This window comes from Ambystoma mexicanum, chromosome 1p (genome assembly GCF_040938575.1).
Source record: "Ambystoma mexicanum isolate Mex_15411 chromosome 1p, UKY_AmexF1_1, whole genome shotgun sequence".
In the NCBI taxonomy this organism is placed as follows: domain Eukaryota; kingdom Metazoa; phylum Chordata; class Amphibia; order Caudata; family Ambystomatidae; genus Ambystoma; species Ambystoma mexicanum.
The window spans coordinates 587,636,021-587,659,049 of NC_090921.1; the positions used below are offsets into that span (position 1 = coordinate 587,636,021).

General features: G+C 43.7%; 1 protein-coding gene across 1 annotated transcript in view; it reads left to right on the forward strand.

The window, feature by feature from the left end:
• Positions 1-20,609, forward strand: part of LOC138497717 (mucin-3B-like) — a 39,006-nt gene extending 18,397 nt beyond the window's left edge. The window contains exons 2-3 of the mRNA XM_069621384.1: positions 112-20,124; positions 20,587-20,609. Coding sequence (XP_069477485.1) covers positions 112-20,124; positions 20,587-20,609 — 20,036 coding nt within the window. The remainder of the gene's footprint in view (positions 1-111; positions 20,125-20,586) is intronic.
• Positions 20,610-23,029: the final 2,420 nt, after the last annotated feature.

Sequence of the window (23,029 nt, forward strand, 5' to 3'; positions counted from 1 at the left end):
CTGCTACAAACAAACCAGAAATTAGCACCAGTACCGCAACTACAACCATGCCAGAAAGTAATACAAGTACAGCAGCCATAAGAAGAGGACACGTTATTACGACTTCTGCAGTACCAAATACATGGGAAATGACAATGCGTTCTGTAGCAACAATATCAGCAGAAGAAACCAATAATTCAGAAGACATAACCACAAAAGAAGTGATCAGAAGTAGTATAGCGTTAACCACAGGAAAAGTCACTGGAGGCACAGCTAATGCTGCAGAACAAGAAACTACAATAAAAAATGACGTTTTGACAAGTGTTACAGTTGCAATTACACCTGAAGCGACCACAGGTATTTTTGCTACAGCACCGCCTAAAATAACCACAAGAGCAGCAAGAACAGCCACTCAACTGAGAAGCACGAGGACTGCAGCTACACACACTTCAACTGGTAGCACAACCATTGTACTCACAACCATACCAGAGGTGACCACTAGCATTACTGCCAGGAAAACACCAGAAGGTGCTATACCCACTGCAGTCACTGATACGCTAGAAGGTAACACAAATATTGCAGGCACACTGGAAGTGACTAGAAATCCTGATGCCAAAACCAGACTAGAAGCAACCACCCATTTCCCAGGCACCGCCACCTCAGCAGTGTCCATGAGTATGGCAGCTACAGGTGTGCCAGAGGAGACCAAAGGCAGTGCACACACAAACAGACAAGAAGATACCTCAAGTACAAATACTGCAGCAAAAATCAGCCCAGAGATAAGTGCAAGTAAAACGACCACACAAGAAGTGAACACAACTACAGGAGACAAAGCAATACCAGAAAAGACCACAGATACAGCTACAAATAAAAGAGAAATGATAATCAGTGTTCCATCAACACCCTTGTCTGAAAGTAGTTTAAGTACTGCTGCCACAGCTGAAAGAGAAGTGGCCATGAGCTCTGCAGCACCATCAACAAAGGAAGTGACAACGAGCTTTGCAATAATTAGCACAAGAGAAAAAAACATGAGTGGCATTCCAACAACCCCACCCGAAGGTACTGAATTCATTGAAGTCACTGGTACTCTAGAAGGTAGCACAAATATCACAGGCACGCCAGCAGAGCCCAGAGGTTCTGTCACCAAGCCCACACTTGAAATGACCTCAAATTCCACATCCACAACACTATTAGACATGAACAGAAGTCCAGCAGACACAATCAAACCAGAGGCAAAAACACGTCCTGAATCCACAAGCCTTCCAGAGCTTACTGCAGGTATGGCACCTACAAACACACCAGGGGTTATCTTAAGTACTACAACCAAATCAGAGATTGCTATAAGTAATGCATCCACAGTCTCACAAAACGTGATCACAAGCATGGCAACCACTGAATCTCTGGAAGTGACCACGAGGGCACTATTCAAAACTACACAAGAAGGTAGCACAGATTCCTCATCCCCAAGCATACCATATGTGATCACAAGTGCTGTGCTCACAGACAAAGAAGGGACAGCAAGTTTTGAAGTCACTGCTTCAGCAGATGTGACCACAGTCTCTGACGACACTAACAGAGCAAAGGTGAATTCTGCAGCACCAACCACAGCAGAAGTGACTGCCAGTTCAGAAGGCACAAACACACCAAATGTCACCACAAGTTCTGCAACTATCAGAAGATCAGAAACTTCCTCAAATATCACACCCACAAGCCCATCAATACCTACGCCAAGTTCTGCAGCCACAATGTCATCACTGGTAAATAAAGGTACCTCATCCACATCTACACAGGAATTGCCCACAAGTACAACGGACACAAAAGGGACAATGGTTGCCCTAACAACCACACCAGAAATGGCCACTAGTACTGTAATCACGAACATGCAAGAAATTAAAACAAGTAAAGAAGCCATAATTGAAGAAGTGGCACTGAGTTCTGTAGCATCATCCACACAAGAAGTAACCATAGGTTCTGCAGTAACAGCACCAATAGAGGTAACTATGAGTTTTGCAGCATCAACAACACCAGAACCTTCAAAAAACCCTGCAGCAACGAGTACACTCGAAGGTAGCACAAATAATATTGTAGGCACACAAGCAGAGACCAGAAGTAGTATGAACAAAACCACACTAGACATTACCGCAAATTCCACAACCACAACAATATTAGACATGACCAGAAGTTCAGCAGGTGCAACCAAACTAGAAATATCTACACACTCTGAACAGACAAGCATCCCAGATTATACAACAATGATTGCACCCACAAATACACCAAAGGTTACCTCAAGCACTACAACCACAACCACACTAGACACTACTACAAGTAATACATCCATAGTCACACACAAAGTGACCTCAAGTTTGGCAGCTACAGCATCTGAAGATGTGACTGTAAGAAACGCATTCACAAATACACCAGAAGACAGAACACCCTCGGTAGCCAAAAACACATCCGATGTGACCACAAGTGCTGCCATCACAGTCAACGGAGAGATGACAACGGGTTTTTCAGGCACAGCCCTGCCACAAAATACAGTAAGTACCGAAGACACTATAACAACAAAGGTGAGCACAACCCCATTAGATGTGATCACAGTTTCAGAAGACACAACCATAGCAGAAGTTACAACAAGTTCTGCAGAATCCAGCATACCAGAAAATACCACAAATAATATGCCCACAAACACACCAGTGATTGTGTCAAGTGCTGCAGCTACAATGACGGCGCAAGTCAATACCGGTACCTCTTCCACACCCACTGAAGAAGTGACCACAAGTACAACAGTCACTGCATCTCCAGAAGGGGCCAAAGGTGGAGCTACGACCACAGCAGAAAAAAGCGCCAGCTCTAGTGCCACAACCATGCCAGAAGGTAATACAAGTACTGGAGCCATAACAGAAGAAGATGTGAGTTCAGGTTCTGCAGCACCAACAACAGGACAAATGACCATGAGTTTGGAAGCAACAACCTCAGCAGAACTAACCATGTATTATGAAGGCATAACCACAAACGTAGTGACTAGAGGTGCTGTAGACCTAACAATAGGAGAAGTAACTAGAAGCACAGCCGCTAAAACATCACAAAGAAGTACCAAAGGTATTGTAGCCATAACAAAACAAGACATTTTGACAATTATTGCAGATTCAACTTTACCCGAAGTGCCTACAAGCATTGCAGCTACAACAATACCTAAAGGTACCACGAGTGCAATCACAACAGTCACACAAGAGGATAGTACACAGACGGTAGTCACAACTATTCCATCGGGTAGCACAGCTATTGTACTCACTACCACATCAGAAGTGCCCAGAAGAACACCAGGAGGTACAATGAGTGCTGCTGTCACTAACACACTAGAAGGTAATACAAATATTGTAGGCACACCTGAAGTAACCAGGAATATTTCTGTTAAAACTACACCAGAAGCAACCACACGTTTCACAGACAAAACCATGTGGGCCATATTCATGAGTACAGTAGCTACGAGCACACCAGATAAGGCCAAACGTAGTTTCACCACAAACACGCTAGAAGTTACATCAAGTACAAATAATGCTGCCTTATATAGCCCAGAGATTAGTACAAGTACAACAGTCACACAAGAAGTGAACACAAGTGTGAGAAATACACCAATACCAGAAGGGACCACAAATACATCGACAAGCAAACAAGAAATGAGCATCAGTGCTGTGGCTGCAAGCTTTCTAGATAGTAGTACGGGTGTGGCTGCCATAAATGAAGTAGAAGTGAAAATGAGCCCTGCAGCAACACCCACAAGAGAACTGACCACACATTCTGCAGTAACAACAACAGAAGTAAAAATTAGTTCTGCTACAAAATCCTCACCAAATGCCAATAAAACCCTAGCAATTACTAGTACACTGGAAGGTAGCACAAGTAGCATAGGGACAACATCAGAGGACAGGAGTATTGTAGCCAAAATCACAATAGACGTTACCACAAATTCCGCAGCAACAACAATATTAGACACGACCCAAGCTTCAGCAGATACAAGTAAACTGGAAATAACAAAACATTCTGGACTAACAAGCCTTCCAGAGCACAGCCACACATCAGAGGTTACATCAAGTACTACAGCCTCGACCACAACAGAGGCTATTACAAGCAATGCATCCACAATCACACAAAATGTAGCCACAAGTATGCCAGGAGTTATTACAAGCACAGCATTCACAATTACACCAGAAGGTAGAACACAGTCTGTGGCCAGAAACACACCAGATGTGATCACAAGTTCTGTAATCACAGTCAATGAAGGGGTGGCAACACGGTTTACAGGCACAACCTTACCAGAAGTGAAAGAGAGCCCAGAAGAAACTACCACAGCAACGGTGAGGACAAGGCATGCACCCAGAACCACATTTTACATGACTCTAAATTCAGAATATAAAACCACACCAGAAGTGACCAAAAGTCCCGTAACTATTAGCAGACCAAAAACAACCACAAATATTTCACCCACAAACACACCATTGATTACATCAAGAAGTGCAGCCACAGTGGCATCACAAGGAAATGAAGAATCCTCATCCACATCCACACAACATGTGACCACTAGCATAGCAGCCACAGAAGCTCAAGAGGTTACCAAAGGTGCAGGTACATCCAAACCAGACATGGATACCAGTTCCACAGCCACGCCTATGCCAGAAAATAATACAATTACGTTGGCCATAACAGAAGAAGAAATCACTATAGGTTCTGCAAGACCAACTACAGGAGAAATGACCATGAGTTCTGTAGCAACAGGTTCAGCAGAAGTAACCATGCATTCTGATGTTTCAACCTCAATAGAAGTGACTCGAAGTGGTTTAGCCTTAACTACAGGAGAGGTAACTGGACAAACAGCTGCTACCACACCACAGGAAAGTACCATAGGTATTGTAGCCACAACCAAGCCAGATATTTTGACAAGTGTTACAGTTGCAACCACACCTGAAGTGGCTACAAGTATTGTGGCTACAACAGCACCTAAAGTGAACACAAGTGCAACAATGACAACCACACAAGTGGATAGCACAGGTTATGCAGCTACAACCATTCCAACAGGTGCTACAACTATTGTACTCACAATCAAACCAGAGGTTACCACACGTACTATTGCCAGAAAAACAACAGAAGGTACCATAACCACTTCAGTCACCGATACCCTAGAAGGTAACACAAATATTTTAAGCACACTAGAAGTGACCCGGAATCCTGATTCCAATACCACAATAGAGGCGACCACATATTCCACAGGCACAACCACCCCAGGAGTGTCCATGGGCATGACAGCTATAAGCACCCCCGAGGACAATACACATAGCTCACCCACAAACTCACTATATGTTACCTTAAGTACAAATACTACAGACAAAAGCATTCCAAAAAATAGTTCAAGTACCACAGCCCCACAAGAGGTGACCTCAAGCACATGGGATACACAAATTCCTGAAGTGACAACAAACACAGCTACACCAAAACCAGAAATGAGCATCAGTGCTGTGGCAACAACCATGACAGAAAGTAGTCCAAGTACTGCTGGCAAAACAGAATTAGAACTTGCCATGAGCTCTGCAGCACAGCCAACAAAAAAAGTGACAAGTCATGGAGGAACTACCACAAGAGAAGTTACCGTAAGAGCTGCTGCAACAACCACACCCAAAGCTACTCAATTCCCTGTAGTCACCAATACAGTAGGAGGTAGCACAAATATTGTACGCATGCCATCAGCCACCACAGGTAGAATCAACAAAACCCCATTCAAAATGACCACTAATTCCACAGTCATGACAATGTTAGACATGACCAGAAGTTCAGCAGATGCAATCAAACCAGAAGTGACCACACATTCCGAATCAACAATTCTATCAGAGCATACTACAAGTATTGCACCAATAAACAGACCAGAGGTTACCACAAGTAGTACAACTGCAACCACATCAGAGCTTACTACAACTAAAGCATACACAGTCACACAAGAAGTGATTACAAGTATGGCAGCAACAGCATTTCCAGAAGTGACCACAAGCACAGCATTCACTACTATGCCAGAGTTGAGAACACATTCTGTAACTCGAAGCATACCGTATGTTTCCACAAGTACTGTGCTGACAGACAAAGAAGTGACAACACGTTTTGCAGGCACCTACTCACCGGGAGTGTCCACAAGTTCAGAAGACACAAACACACCAGATGTTAAGAAAATGTCTGCAGCTACACAGGGACCCGAAAATACCACAAATATCACACCCTCAAACTCACCAGTGATTATGTCAAGTTCTGAAGTCACAATGACACCACTGGTAAATAAAGGTACCCCATCCACACCCATACAAGAATGGGACATAAGTATTATGGCCACAGCAACTCCAGAAGGGACTCTAGGTGCACATACAACCAAAGGTGAAATGGTCACTAGTGTTACAATCATAACCAAGGACTTCGCTGAAGAAGTGAATGTGAGTTCCGTAGCACCATCCACAAGAGAAGTGACCATCAGTTCTGCAGCAACAACAAGAGAAGTAATCATGGTTTCTGCTGCAACAACCACACCACAAGCTACTAAAATCCCTGCTATCAGCAGTGCACATAGCACAAATATTGGTACTATCCCCAAAACCACACTAGACGTTTCCTCGGATTCCACAGCCACAACAACATTAGACATAGCCGGAGGTTCTCCAGGTACAACGAAAGAAGAAGAGACCGTCCATGCTGCACTAACACGCCTTCCAGAGAATACCACAATCATTACACCCCCAAACACACCAGGTGTTTCCTCAAGTGCTACTGACTCAACCACATCAGAGGCAACTACAAGTAATGCTTCCAATGTCACCCAAGACGTGGCCACAAGTATTGCAACTACAACATCAGCTGGCATGGCTGCAAGCAATGCAATCACAATTACACCAGAAGATAGCACACATTCTCTAGTCAAAAGCACACCAGACGTGCTCACAAGTGCTGCAATCACAGTGAAAAGAGAGGTAACAACAACCTTTGCAGGCACAACCTTACTGGAAGTAAAAACAGATACTGAAGACACTACAACAACAAAGGTGAGCACAGGTTCTGCATCCACCACCACATTAGAAGTAACTACAAGTTCACAGGACAACATTGCAGCAGAAGTGATCACAAGATCATCAGCTACCAGCAGACAAGATAATGCCACAAAAAATTCACCCACAAACACACCAAGAATTGCATCAAGTACTGTAACTTCAATGACACCACATGGAAATAAAGGTGCCTCATCCACACCCCCACAAAAGGTGACCACAAGCACAGCAGCCACAGCAACCCCAGGAGTGACTAATGGTCTAGCTGCAACCAAGCCAGCAATGAACATCAGCTTTGCCGCCACAACCATGACTGAAAATAATTCTACTGAAGCCACAAAAGAAGGAGAAAGTTCTATACATTTTCCAACACCAACCAGGGGGGAAATTACCATGAGTTCTGTAGCAACAACATCAGCAGATGTAACCATGCATTCTGAAGTCACACCCACAAAAGAAGTGACTAGAAATGATATAGCGCTAACCACAGAAGAAGTAACTGCAAGTACAGCTGCTACAAATGCACAAGAAAGTACAATGGGTATTGTAGCCACAACCAAACTAGACATTGTGATAGGCATTTCAGTTGCAACAACACATGAAGTAACTCCTATTATTGTACCTAGAACAACGCTGAAAGGGACAACAGGTATAGCACCAACAGCCACACAAGAGGGTAGTACAAGGTCTGCAGACACGAGTACACCATTGGGTAGTAAAGCTATTGTACTCACAACCACACCAGAGGTGACCACAAGCACTACTACCACAGAAATACCAGAAGGTACCATAAGCACTGCAGTCACCTATTATCTGGAAAGTAACACAAATATGGTAGGCACACTGGATGTAACCAGAAATCCTGCTGTTAAAACCACACTAGAAGGGACCACACATTTCACAGGCAAAACCACCCCAGCAGTGTCCATGAGTGCAGAAGTTATAAGCACACCAGAGGAACTCAAACGTACTGCACCAACAAACACATTAGAAGTTATCTCAAGTACATATGCAGCCAAGAGTATCCCAGAAGTTAGTATGGATAACACAGCCACACAGAAAGTAAACACAAGTATGGGATATACACCAATACCAGAAATGAACACATATGCAGCTACAAACAAACCACAAATGAACATCAGTGTTGCAGCCACAACCGTGCCAGAAAGCAGTACAAGTACTACTTCCACAAATAGAGGAGAATTGATTGTGTTCTCTGCAGCACAATCTTCAAAAGAAGTGATCACACTTTCTGCAGTAACAACCTCAAGAGAAGTAACCACAAGTTCTGCTGCAACAGCCTCATCAGAAGCTACTAAAATCCCTGCAGTCACCAGTATACTAGAAAGCACAAACGTTGTAGGCACACCAGCAGAGACCAGACGTACTGTCACCAAAACCACACTAGCAATAACCACACATTCTATAGCCACAGGAATATTGGAACTGACCAGTGGTTTAGCAGACATACCGGACCCACGGGGGACCACACATGTTGTACAGACAGGTCTCCAAGAGCATACCACAAGTATTGCACCCACAAATACACCAGAGTCTACCTCAGGTATTTCAGCCTTAACCATGTCAGAGGTTAATACAAGTAATGACTCCACAGTCACACAGGAAATGATCACAAGTGTGGAAGCTTCAACATCTCCAGAAGTTACTACAAGAACAGCATTCACAACTACAGCCGTTAGCACATATTCTGTAGCACAAAACACACCATATGTGATCACACGTGCTGTATTTGCAGGCAAAGAAGACATGACAAAATCGTTTGCAGTCAACAGTTCAGAGACAGGGAGTGCAAGCTTGGAGCAAACTACCAGTGCAAAGGTGAACACAACCACATTAGAAGGCACCACAATGTCAGAAGACACAACCATGCCAGATGTGACCACAAGTTCTGCATCTAAAAGCAGACCAGAATCGTTCACAAATATCACACCCACAGATACACCAGTAAGTATGCCAAGTACTGGAGCCACAATTACACCACTGGTTACTAAAGGTACCTCATCCATATCTGCGCAAGAATGGGACACAATTACAGTGGTCACCGCAACTCCAAAAGGGACCAACGGTGCACTTACAACTAAACCAGAAATGACCACCAGTGCTGCTGAGGTAACAGTGGCAAAGATTAATATAGATAATGAAGCGGCCATCAGTTCTACCTCAGCAAAGGAAGTGACCAGCTCAACTGTTACAACAACAAAAAAACCTACCATACGTGTAGCTGCAACAACATCAGACCTTTCAACAAGTAGTACTGCTCCAAAATCACCAGAATTGAGTATGAGTATTAAATATGCAACAAAGCCTAATGGGACCACAAGCACATCAGTAACATCCACACCTGAAAGTAGTGCAAGAACTGCAGTCACAGTTGCAACCATCCCAGAAGGTAACACGAATATTGTACTCACAGCAATACCTGAAGAGACCACAGGTACTGCTGCCATTAATACACATGAAAGTATCATAACCACCACATTCACTACCATACTGGAAGATAATACAAATATGGCAGGCACACCGCAAATGACCAGAAGTCCCACTGAAAAAGACTCACTGGAAGTGATGTCGCGTTTCACAGCCACAAGCATACGTGAATTGTCTACAAGTACCATATCTGAAACCACACAAGGAGGGATCCCAACCTGGACAGCCACAACAACACCAGAATTGCCCACAGGTGATGCTACAACCAAACCAGAAATTAGCACAAGTGATGCAACTGCAGCCTTGCCAGAAATGAGTGCAAGAATCATGGCAACACCTAGAGGAAAGGGGGCCATGAGTTCTTCCGTGCCGTCCATACGGGAAATGACCACAAGTGCTGCATCAACAACCACAAAAGAAGTTAACAAGAGTTCTGAAATCACAACCACACCTGAGGTGGCCATAAGTTCTTCAGAATTTACCATAGGAGAATACAATAGAAACACAGCTACATCACCAGAAGAGACAATAGGTATTGTTGCAACAACCAAAGCAGACATTTCTGCAAGTATTACAGCTGTGACCACTCCTACAAGTATTGTAGCTACAACAGCACCTAAAGGGATCACAGCTATAGCAGCAACATCCACACTAGAGGATAAAACAAGAGCTGATTCTACAAGCATACCAGAAGGTAGGACAAATAATGGACTCACAGCCATGCTAGATGTTATTAGAGTTACTGCTCCCGCAACCACACAAAAAGTTACCATAAGCACTGCTGCCACCACTAACCTTGAAACTAGCATAAATATCACAGACACTCCAGAAGTGATCCAAAACACTACCGCCAAATCCATGGAAGAGGTACTGAGTTTGACAACCAAAGCAACTCTAGGGGAGACCACACATTTTGTAGTCATTAGCACACCTCAAGGGGCCACAACTACAGCAGTCATCACTGCAGAAGAATTAACCACAGATATTTCGACTGCAGTCACAGCAGAGGTGAATACACATACTACAGAGCAACCAATGGGAAAGATTACCACAAAAACAACTGCAAAGCAACCAGCCATTGCCACCCCTGCTTTAGTCACAAGTGTGTATGAAATCAGTTCACACACTTCAGCAATAACCACAGGAGATTTGATAAGCGTTGCAGGAACTACTATAGGAAAAGTAAATACGAGTAAGGGTTTTATGACAACACCAGAAGTGACCAGACATTCTGCAGCTCTATCCAAAGGCAAAGTGATGACAATCACTGGAGCTACAAAAGCACAAGAAAGTATGACATATATGGTATCCACAACCACACCAAATATGTTTGCACATATTACAGCTGCAACCACACCTCCTGTCCCCATAGGTATTACAGCTTTTGTAACATCTAAACTGACGGCAAATACTACAACAACATCCACACCATACCTCAGCAACAGAGCTGCAGCTACAACCACACCAGAATATAGCACTCATATTACACTCACACCGACACCAGAAGTGACCTCAAGTACTGCAGTCACAACTACAGCAAATACTACCATAAGGCATGCAGCCACCACCATACTAGAAGGTAGAATGGGCGCTGAAGGCACAAGCACACATGACGCAACCACAGGTTCTGGAGCCAAAGCAATATTAGAGGTCACTACAGGTTCATTGGACACAACCACAGCAGATGTGACCTCTCATTCTATCACTACAAGTATACCAGAGGTTACTACAAGCATTGCATTCACAACCACACCAGCATTTACCTTACACACTGCAGACACAGCCACTCCAAAGGTTTCTACCATTCCCACTGCCACACAAGAAGGGACCATAAGAACAGCGGCCAAAGAGATCCCAGACATATCCTTAAGTACAGCATTTACAATTACACTAGACGCAAGCAGAAGTAATAAGGTCACTACCACCCTCCAAGGGACCACAGATTCAGCCACACACACAAAAGGAATGATCACAAGTGCAGCAGCAAAAGTAACTCCAGAATTGACCACAGGCTTTTCAGCCAAAAGCACACCAGTCATGACAGGAGGTACTGCATCTACAAACCTGTTTGAAAAAAGCACAGCCGCAATTACATCAGAAGTGAACCCAAGTAATGCAACAGGAGCCACACTAGATGTTACAACTATAACAAAATCCACATTTGTACTAAATGATTCCCAGAGTACTGCAGTCACACCTACAACAGACATCACCACACATTCAACCACACGTACTTCATCCACAGCCACCCAAGAGGTGATCACAAGCAGGGCAGACACAAACACTTCAGAAGTAATCACAAGTCCAGATTTACCAACTGCACTAAAAGGGAGAGCAACTACTGCATCGACTTCAACACCAGAAATGACCACAAGCACTGAAACCACAGCAAATCCAGAAATAAACACACATTCTATGTCCATAACTGCACCAGATGGCAGCACAAGTTTTGTACCTACAGCTATGCCAACAAATCATAGCGCCACAAACACACAAGAATTTACCACAACTTATGCAACCACGACACTGTTGGAAGTGGATATGCATTCAGTTACCACGACTACAACAGAAAGTAACACAAGGGTTGTACTTACACCCAAGCCAGAAATCACGACAAGTATGGCAGTCACAACCAGAGAGAACGTTTCAACAAACTTTACAGGGACAGCCACAGCAGAAGTGAGCACAAATTCTGCAGCCACAGCAACACTATCAGCAATTGGAAGTACAGCAACAAACAAATCTGCAGAGGTGTCCACAAGTGCCTCCATAACAAATTCACAAATGACACCTAACGCTTCATCCTCATCCTTGCCAGAAGATAGTACAAACACTGGAGCCTCAATCAAAGAAGTGACCAGCAATTCTATCTCAGGAGGGATTACAAGCTTTGTTTACTCAACGACAACAGCGACCACACACCCTGAGGCCGTAACCACACCAGTTTTTACAATAACAGCCACGCCCATGGCAGAAATATCCACAAGTACTGCAGCCACAGAAGTAACCGTGAGTTCAGAAGCATATGACACAGGAGAACGGACCAAAGGTTTTGCCAATGTAACCACACCACATGTTAACATACTTTTTGCAAACACAACCACAACAGAAGCTATGAGTACTACAGCCAAATCCACAACAGAAGTGACACAAAGCTCTTCCACTTTAACAGCGTTGAAAGATAGAGCCACATCCACATCAGCTGCAGCCACACTAGAGATGACTACAAATACATCAGCAACAGCCAAAAAAGATCTTACTGGAATAACTGAAGCCACAAGTACAGCAGAATCTAACAAAGGCGTGCCATCTAAACCTATACCCAAAGCAAACACAGGTATTTTGCTCACAAATGAACAAGACGTGATCACACACACTGCAACTACAGCACCACCAGAGGTGACCACAACTGCTGCAGATACAAAATCATCAGAGGATAGTACTAATTCGACCCTGGTTACAACAACACCAGAATTGGCCAAACGTCCTGCATCCACAACCACAGGACCAAAATCAATTTCTGAAACAACAGTTATCCAAAATGTAACAGTAAGCTCTGAAAACATTACAATGCCCACAAGTTCAGTGGTCGTGACTGCTCCAGAAGATGGCACTAGTTTCATAGTGACAACTATGCCACAGGTGATTGGAAATATTACATCCGGAAACACACCAGGAGAGACCAGATTTACTGCAGCTTCCAACAAACTGGAAATAACCAATATTGCTGCAGCCACAACCTTGACAGACAGTAGTAGAAGTAGTGCAACCACAACCACTAGAAATGTGACCACACATTCTGAAGCCACAACCATGCCACAAATGACCATAAATTCTTCAGAAGAAACCACCACAGAAGATGCAAGTATTGCAGTCAAACCTACAACAGAAATGACGGGTAGCACTACAGCTGCAACAGGTTTTGCTGCTGCAACCACAGCCACCATGGGCATACATACTGTAATCAATACACATGGGACAAGTACTGGAGTCACAGACACAGTAGAAGGTGCCTCAATAATTTCTGCCAAACCCACAACAAAAGTCATGACAAGCACTGCAGCAACAGCTCGAAGAAGTATGACAAGTATTGTAGACGCAACAACAACAGTTATATCCAGAGATAATGCAGCTGCAATCACACCTGAAATAACCAAAAGTATTGAAGCAACAACTGCACTGCATGGTTACACAAATATCATTCAATCAACCACGCCAGAAGTGACCACAGGTTTTGAAGCTGAGACCACGTTAAAACTGGCCTTAAGTGCTACAGAAATAAGCACATCAGAAGTCCCTGAAAACACTACAGCTAAACCCACAATGGATGTGGCCATACGTACTACAACCATAACAACACCAGAAATGTCCACACGTTTGACAGCCACAACTATATATGAAGGTGCAACTACTGTACCCATAACGAGCCCAGAGGTGACAACAGGCTTTGCAGACAGAACTACAGCAGATATGACCACAGGTACAATAACTTCAACCACAGATTCTGTGGCCACAACCTCCTCAGATGTAACCATAGAATCTTCACAGACAAACAAGTCAATGGTTTCCATAAGTTCTGTAGTAACTACTAAACCAGAAGGTACCAAACGTTTAGTAATAGAAACTGGGTCAAAATTAACCACAAGTACCACAAGTACCACAAGTAAAACAAAACTAGAAGTGTCAGAAAGTATTTCCGCTACATCAACACCTGAAGTAAACCCACATACAGCAAAAATAATCACTCCAGAGGTCCCCATTCAAACTGTAGCCACAACAACAGGCACCAGAAAAGGTAATGCAAACACAACTACACCAGATGGTAATTCAAATATTGTGCTCCAAACCACACCAGACATTATTACAGGCACTAAATCCACAAACACAACAGAGGAGGCCTTAAGTACAGTAGTGACCACTACACCAAAAAGTAGCAAAAATACTGGAGGCACTACACTAGGCATCACCTCAGAAAATGCAGCCAGGTCCACCTTAGAAAAGCACATGACCGTTGCAAACACACCTCCACTGGAGGTTACCACTTGCACTACAGCTACAATTCCCCTGGTAGTTACCACAAGTACAGCTTTACAAATGGCCACAAGTGCTGTAGCCACGACTGCACCAAATGTTAGCACAAATATTGTGACCAAACCCATATCAAAAGTTACTGCAAGTACCTCAGCCGCCACTGACCTAGAGGTCTTCACAAGTGCCACACCAATATTCATGCCAGAACTCCAAACATTTACTCCAATCACAACCACACCACGTACTACAAGCCATGAAACCACAATTACAATGGATATGATCACAGCTTATGCAATAAAAGGTACAAAGAGGATAACCAAAGGTACTGCAGCTACTTTCATACTGGAAGATGCCACACATGTTTCAACAGCAACTAATGCCTTTGCAGCAGCAGCTGATATGACCAGCAGAGCTGTGTTTGAAATCACAACAGAAGTAACTACAAGTACTCCAGTCACAGTGGAACCAGAAATGAGTTTAAGTACTGGAGCCCAGCCAAAAACAGGCATCAACAGTGCATCCCCAAATACACAAGAAGAAACTGCAAGTAATGAAAACAAAATCACTACTACAAGTAACAAAGCTGCAACTGAAACAATCAGAGGTGCTTCAACAGCCACATCAGAAGACGCCACAAGTACTGGAACCATGCCCCCACGAGAAATTACCAAAGGTACCTCAATTATGACCACACCAGAATTTATGACAAGTAGTCAAGCCATAACCTTTCCACTGTTGTCCACAGATATGGCAGTATCCCAAACAGAATTGACCAGAGGTATTGCATTCACAACAACAGCTGAAGATACCACAGTTAACACAGTTACACAGTGGGTTACGACAATGACTGCAGCCACAAGCGAGCAAGATGACCAAAGAAGTACTAGAGCAACATCCATAGCAGAAGTGACCTCAATTTTTTTAACCACATTGGGTGCAACAATACCTCCCACAGTCTCAACTACACCAGGAGGTCCCAGAAGTAAGGTGGTCACAAATACATTAGAAAACACCCCAGAGGATTTGCCTGCATCGAAAATGGAAGTGCCCACAAATAACACAGTTGAAAGCACACCAGAAGGGACCACAAATACTGAGGTCACTACGACTCCACCAGCCATAACTACATCGCAAATGATCACTGTTGTCGCATTCACAACTGGCCCAGAACTCACCATAGGTACCTCAGCTTCAACCACACCAGATATGACCACAACTACAGAATCCTCAACAGAATCAATAAAAGGTAACGAAGCTTCAAACAGACCAAAGGTTACAAGAAGTTTGGAAGTCAAAACAATTCCAGAAGAGATTGCAAGTGCTGCAGTGCCTATTACAACTAAAGATATCACAAGGACTAGAGCTGCAATCACACCAGAAGATTCAAGTAACCCACCCATACCCATATCAGGCCTGACCATAGGTAATTTACCCTTCACACTAGAAGTTAGCACTAGCTCTGCACCAAGAAAACAAGGAACCACAAGCTCTCAAGTCAAGATTATAGAAGACGTTATCATAAGTGATTCATCCACAGCTAAATTAGAAGTTATCACAAGCAATACAGCCCCAACAGAAGCAGGCACAAGTGCGGTACTAGCACCTACACCAGAGGCAACAATGCTTACTGCTGCCAAAATAACACCAGAATCTGCAACAAGTAATTCTACCATGACCTCAACAGAAGCAATGAAAGGTTCTGGTTCAAAACCCACAATACAGGTGACCATAGGTGCATCAGCCACAGGAATACCAGAAAAGATCACAAGTCCTGCAGCCATCACCAAACCAGAAGCAGCTACAACCACAGCAGATGTTACCAAAAGTACCACAGTTAATACCACACCTGACATTACCACAGGTATCGTAACCACAACAAAAGCTATCAGAATTACCACATCCACTATCACACCAAAAGCAGGCACCGGTCCTGTGGCCACCTTTACAACAAGCATGACCTCAAGTAATGCAGCAATAACAGAAGCAAACACAAGCTCTGCAGACACAACCAAATCAGAAATTACCACAACTTCTAAAATCACAAGCATACCAGTTGAGACCACAAGGGTTCCAACAACAACTACAAATGAAGTATCCACAAGTACTAAAGTAGCAGCTTCAATAGAAGTGGTCATGAGCACAGTGGACACACCGACATCAGAGGTTACCACAAATACTGCAGCTACAACAACACCAGCATTTATGACAGGAAATGCTGTCATAACTATACCACAGGGTGCCACACTCATTGTTGTAAATGAACCAGAATTGAACACAACTACAGCAGATGTTACCACGAGCTCAGCGTTCCCAACCAAACAAAATGTCACACATATCACCATCCCTCCAGGGGCTTCCACGACAGATGTTACCATAAGTAATGAAGTCCTAACCACAAGAAAAGTCACAGCAATTAATGCAGTTACAACCATGCCAAACATTACCACAAGTACTGGGGTTTCATCTACACCAGACGGAACTACAACTACTTCAGCCACAAGTACACATAAAGAGAATACAGGAGTGTTTGCATTAACTACAAAAGAAGTGACTTTAAGCAATGCATTTGAAACCACATATGAAGGCACCAAAGGTATAACAGTCACACCCACACACACATTGGACACAACTGCTCCAGCCACAACCATGCCAGAAATGACCACAGATAATGAACTCACACAAGAACTAGAAAATACTACAAGTACACAAACCTCCACCATACCGAAAACTACCACAAACAGTGCAGCCAGTTCAGAAGGGACTACTAGTACCGCAACCTCTCCCACACTAGAAATGGCTACACAAACTGCAGTCCCAAAAACGTCAGAAGTGGCTATAAGTGATGCAGTCACACCCATTCCAGAAATTAGTTCCAATTCCTTGGCAACAGCAGAGGAAACCACAAGGACTACAGGTATTGTCACACCAGAAATGTCTACAAGCACTAACGTAACAGGCAAAACAGTATTGGACATTAGTACTACATATATAACCATGCTGAAAAGCACATATATATCAGCCTTAAGCATGACAGGGGTGACTGTAGATACTGCAGTCCCCACATCAGAAGTGACTACAGGTAATGCAACCACAAACAAACCAGAGGTACTGGCAAGTACTGCAACCAAGACTACACAAGACTTTATGAGTACTTCAATCAAACCAGAAGCTACCAATAGCATGCTAGAAGGGGACACAAGTACTGCAGTGACAACTATACGTGCAGTGACCTCAACTTCTTCAGCCACAACCACATCAGAATTGACTACTGGTTACACATCAACAACCATTGCAGAAATGAGCCCTAGTTCTTCATTAACAACCCCAATTGAAGTAAACACTAATGATATATCCACAAGCTTACCAGAAGAAACCATCAGTGTTCCAGCAACAACAGTAAAAGTGACCACAAATATTGCATTCACAATGCCACCAGTATTCGCCATGAGTACTGAGCCAGTAATGATCACAGCTATTGCGGACAATACTCTGAGCAGAAAAGAAGCTGAAGCTACCACAGCCCCAGCATTGATCACAAGTACTACTGCTAAAACAAAAGAGGTTATAAGTACTGCAGGGTCAACCACAACAGAAATTATCACAAATAATACAGTCATTTCCACCTCAGATGTGACTATAAGTGCGGCAGCCACAACCAAGCCAGTAATGGTTATAAACATTGCAGCCACGGCCACACCAGAAGAGCCTACACACACTGCAGTTATTAACACTCAAGAAGTGCAAAAATATACAGCAGAATCATCCACACAAGAAGGAAACACAAGTACCACGGAAGCCACCACGACGAAACACATGGCACGTCTTTCAGTTACAACCAAACCAAAGGTGACCATTGCTACGGATGTGACAGCTCCAGAATTGACCATGGGCACTGCATTTACAACCGTACTAGAAGTTATCACAAATAATGCAGCCAAATCAGACCTTTTCACAAGCAACAATGCTACACCAGAAGCAAGGACACATACTGTAGCCTCAATTGTACCAGAGGTGACCTCAAGTACTGCAGCCACAATCACACCAGAATTGGCAACTGGTTCTGAACCATACACCATGACATTGGTTACCGTACATACCACACCCACAACCCAGCCAGAGGGAACCGCACTTAGGGCAGATGTGAGCACATCAAAAGAGTCCACAGGTGTTCCTGCAAAAAGAACAGAAGAAGTCATTACTGCTGACGTCACAACTGCATCAAGGGGGATCATAAGCTCTGCAGCCGCAACCACACCAGACTTGACTAGTAGTGTGATAGTCTCATCAAAACCTATAACAAACAATGTCATCATACCCATACCAGATGTTACAAGTGGTATTACAGTCACCAAACCAGAATTGAATACAGGTAATTCTATCACACCCACATCAGGATTTACCACAACTGAAGCAGTCACAATCAAACCAGAAGTTACAACAAGTACCACAGCCAAAACTGAACAAAGTTTTATCATAAGTACCACAATTATTCCAACTACATCCAGACCAGAAGTGACTACAAGTACGAAAGGCTCAACCACATTAGGATTTACCACAAGCAATGCAGTCACAGCCACACCTATAGCGTCTACAAGTATTGACATCCAATCCACACAAAATGTGGTCACAAGTACTGCAGCAACAATAACAACAGGCTTTACCACAACTACTGTACCAAGCAGTTCTAGAACAGCTGGAACCACACCAGAAATGTCTACAATTGATGTTGAAGCAGCTACAATAGAAGGGATTACTGGTACCGTGGTAAAGATCCCTACACAGACGGCCACAAAAGGCATGAACAGTTCCAACAGTCTAACAAGTACACCATTCACAAGAACATCAGAAGACACTGCTAATGTCCAAAAAACAAAAAGAACAGAAGTGACCACAAGAGCTTCATTCACAGCCACACCTGAGGTGACCACAAATGCTACTAGTACAATCACATCAGATGTTACCACAGGTAATGCCCATTTAATCACAGAAAGTGTGACCAAAAGTGTGGGAGTGACAGCAACACCAAAGGATTCCACAAGTACAAAAGCCACATCAGAAGTTAGCAAAGGTATTTCAGTCACAAGCAAACCAGAGGTTAGCATAAACGAAACATCAACAACCTCAGCTGAAGTGACAACATTTATTGAAGCTATGTCCACACCACAAGTGGGTACAAGTACTGCAGCCACAATCACACCTGAAGTGACCACACATACTGCAGCAACAGCCACACCAGGAGTGACCAAACATATTACTGCTACAATGAAAACCGAAGATTCCATAAGTTCTGCAGGCACCAAGCATGAAGTGGATACAGCTTCTCCAGCCATCAGTACACCTGAAGTTGCCATGACTGTTCCAATCACCAAGATACCTCAAGTCACTCCAAGCACCGCGTTTGTGACCAGACCTGAAGTCACCTCAAGATTAGAGGTCTTGAGCATACCTACAACGAGCATATATGTTCCAGTGACCGCAATATCTCAATTTATCACGCGTGCTGAGAGCAACACTACCCAACAATTGACTGGAGATAGTGCTCAAGTGCTTAGCGGCTCAACATCTGTCCCTGTGGCTGTCTCTGCAGTTTCAGGTAAGATTCCAATTGTAAACATGTGTCCCATTTGTCTCACCATTTTATTTATCGTTTTTAAAATATCTTCTTTTTATCTGGACATGGTGCTCCTGTCATTGAACATATTTTCTGCTCTGTGCTTTGTATGGCTCCTCAGGATAACTGGATGATCCAGTGATTTTGCAGAGAATTTACCATCACTATGTTGATTATTTAAATCTGGCTCCAATAGCTAAATCTCAATGGCTGTACAGCCACATTTCTCTCTATGGCTCTATGGGAAATGAGTCAGTCTTTTTGTAGACTCCAGTAGGATGGGAATGCATTAGGCTGAGCACTCAAGTTAGCAATCTTGGCTATCCGGGCTGACTAGCCTAGACTATACCACCCTTTCAGAAGTGTATGTTACAATATAACATCAGATGTGCTCTACCCCCCTGAAAAATAAGTGTTGATTTAATATCTAATCTTCAATTCTAGGTATAGGAATTTCTTCCTGGTAAGGCGCACCCCAGAACCTGTTGAGCTCCCTATCAGCTATTACGCAATGTTCACCTCCAGACCAGAATCAGGCAGAATGTTTTCTACCCATAGCACCACAACTGATTAAACCAAACATGGGACGGAAAAGCTATCAGTGGATTGATTGTCTGGCAGTGTCTGACTTTCCAGTGTTTTTCCAAGGACCATGCTCACATGGGCATCACTAACCTATCTGAGTGTGCTTTGCTACTTCATCGAGCGTGATACTGATCTTTGGGTGATCCTCCTGGATCTTCAATTGAGATTCATGCGGTTATGGTGTGCAAGAGGTAGCATGCATGTCAGATTCATCTTGCGGTACCGACGTGGTATCCACATTTTAGGATAATGTATATGTCCATCCTCCTTATACAAACAATGAGAACAGTCGAAAAGAATAAATAGGAGAGGAGAAAATAAGGCATTTGAGGCCGAGGAAGGACTGTAAAGTGGGACAGGGAGGTTTTGCCACAGGAACCGGAGCGAACAAATGATTTTCATGTGCTTTTGGAAGAATGATTATTTATTTTTCGTTGTAGTTCGTCGTTGTGGTAGAATTCATCGAATTTTCGACCACGCATTTTGGTGCAAATAAATGTGTGTGGTGGGTTTAGCAGAATAATGTATGTAGGCCCCTGTCAACAAAAAAAACATTCGATGAATTCTACTGCGATTAAATTAATTCGACAAAATCACATAGAACCCGGTAAGGTAACTCTGCAAAAGATGTGTTGACAGCAGGTTGTTATGATTCTCTTAGTTGTATCTCAGTTAGTAGAGTCCCTTTGAGGTTCACTTTGCCTCATTCCACATGCCCAAAGATGAATCAGGCGGTGTCATTGAGCTCCTCTCTTGCAAGGCAAACTTTAGAAAAAGGTCCCTGTATGGGGGTGGTCACCCAGAGGGTAATCGTTTTGTTCAGTGTGGCTGTGAATCAGCTAGGTGTTGTGAGGCAGATGTTTACGTCATCAATAGCTCCCGCACCCTCTCCGAATGGTGGACTGGGAACGAAAAGAAGCCCAAGAAATAATTTTCCAAGTGGCCCCATATTATACATTTTGAGCAAGCCCAGCCCTTTTCTTATGAGAAAATTTGAAAATAAAATAGTTTACCACACAAAAGAGACCCAGAGTGCAGAGGCCTTCCGAGAAATCTCCAGAGTAACCTAGAGGCCAGTCCACCCTCCCCTCCCCGGCCCAATATCGTATAAGTAAGAAACATTGCTCACTAAGGCACCCGTCCCCCCACATCCCAGGCAGGTACAACAGGGGATGGACACAAGCAGGGGACTAAGCTGAACATGGCACGAGTAAACGAACTGACATTGAACATTTGAATGTCAAAGTTAATATTCAATTTTAAAACACTCTGCGTTTGTTCAAGCATTGATCATATATTTCTTAAATTGTGCCCCATGCATAATGCACAGTGCAAGCCCCTGCACAATTATACATGCAAATATAGTTTATTTCACAAGTGATCAAGAATAAAATAGTGACAGCAAACCCCAGCCCTACTATTCACGAGTTTGATACACACCATGTTTGCTTCATCATGATAACTGTGGGGCATTCTTCAATCGGAACCCTTACTATACAGCCTTTTCAATAATACTGATTAGCACCCAGTGTGGGTACGGCAACCAATCAGGTGTCTCCAAACCCAGGCTGAAGCTCACGAATTAAACTTGGGTATGGAGCAAGCTGTGCACTGCTTAATGGTCACACCCGCGCGCCACCTTCCCTCCCTCTCCCCACCTTCTCCCACCCACGCCTCTCATCCCGCCTCCCACCGCACTCCACCTGCTCTCCCACTTACCTGTCTGACTCGCAGCACTGCCACGCCACTTCCCGCATGCTTATGGATTGCCAAGGAAGTGGGGGAGTGGCTCTGCATGGAACCCCACATTCCATTTCTATGGCAGCCATGTAGGGTGACTATTTGCTTGAAACAATGGTGTGCACCCTTCCCGTGACCCGTTCTTTCAAAAAATGCATTACTATTGGAGCCCTGATTGATAAGCCCAGGGCGCTAATAGCAATACGAATTACAGAGGCCTCGCCTAAGCTTCCAAACGAACATAAATCAAATCGGTCGCCCCCACCTATGTGTGTGTCAAGGGAATTGAGACTAAAATGCCACACTGACACCCTAGTAATTGTTCCTACTCATTCATAAAAGCACTGTTTTTTTCTGTAACAAAAAGATGCGTCTGTAGAAAATGTTTAAAAAGGACAAAACAAAGTTATTCAGCAGATCAAGTTTCGGTTTCTATTTTCCATCTTGTCAGAAGAAGCGCATAAACTACTGTCAGAGCAGAATGGCTCAATTATGTTCCAAAAAGTCTCACTTATGAATCACGTCACCTAGGTCACGCCTGACTGGCAAAGCCACGCAGATA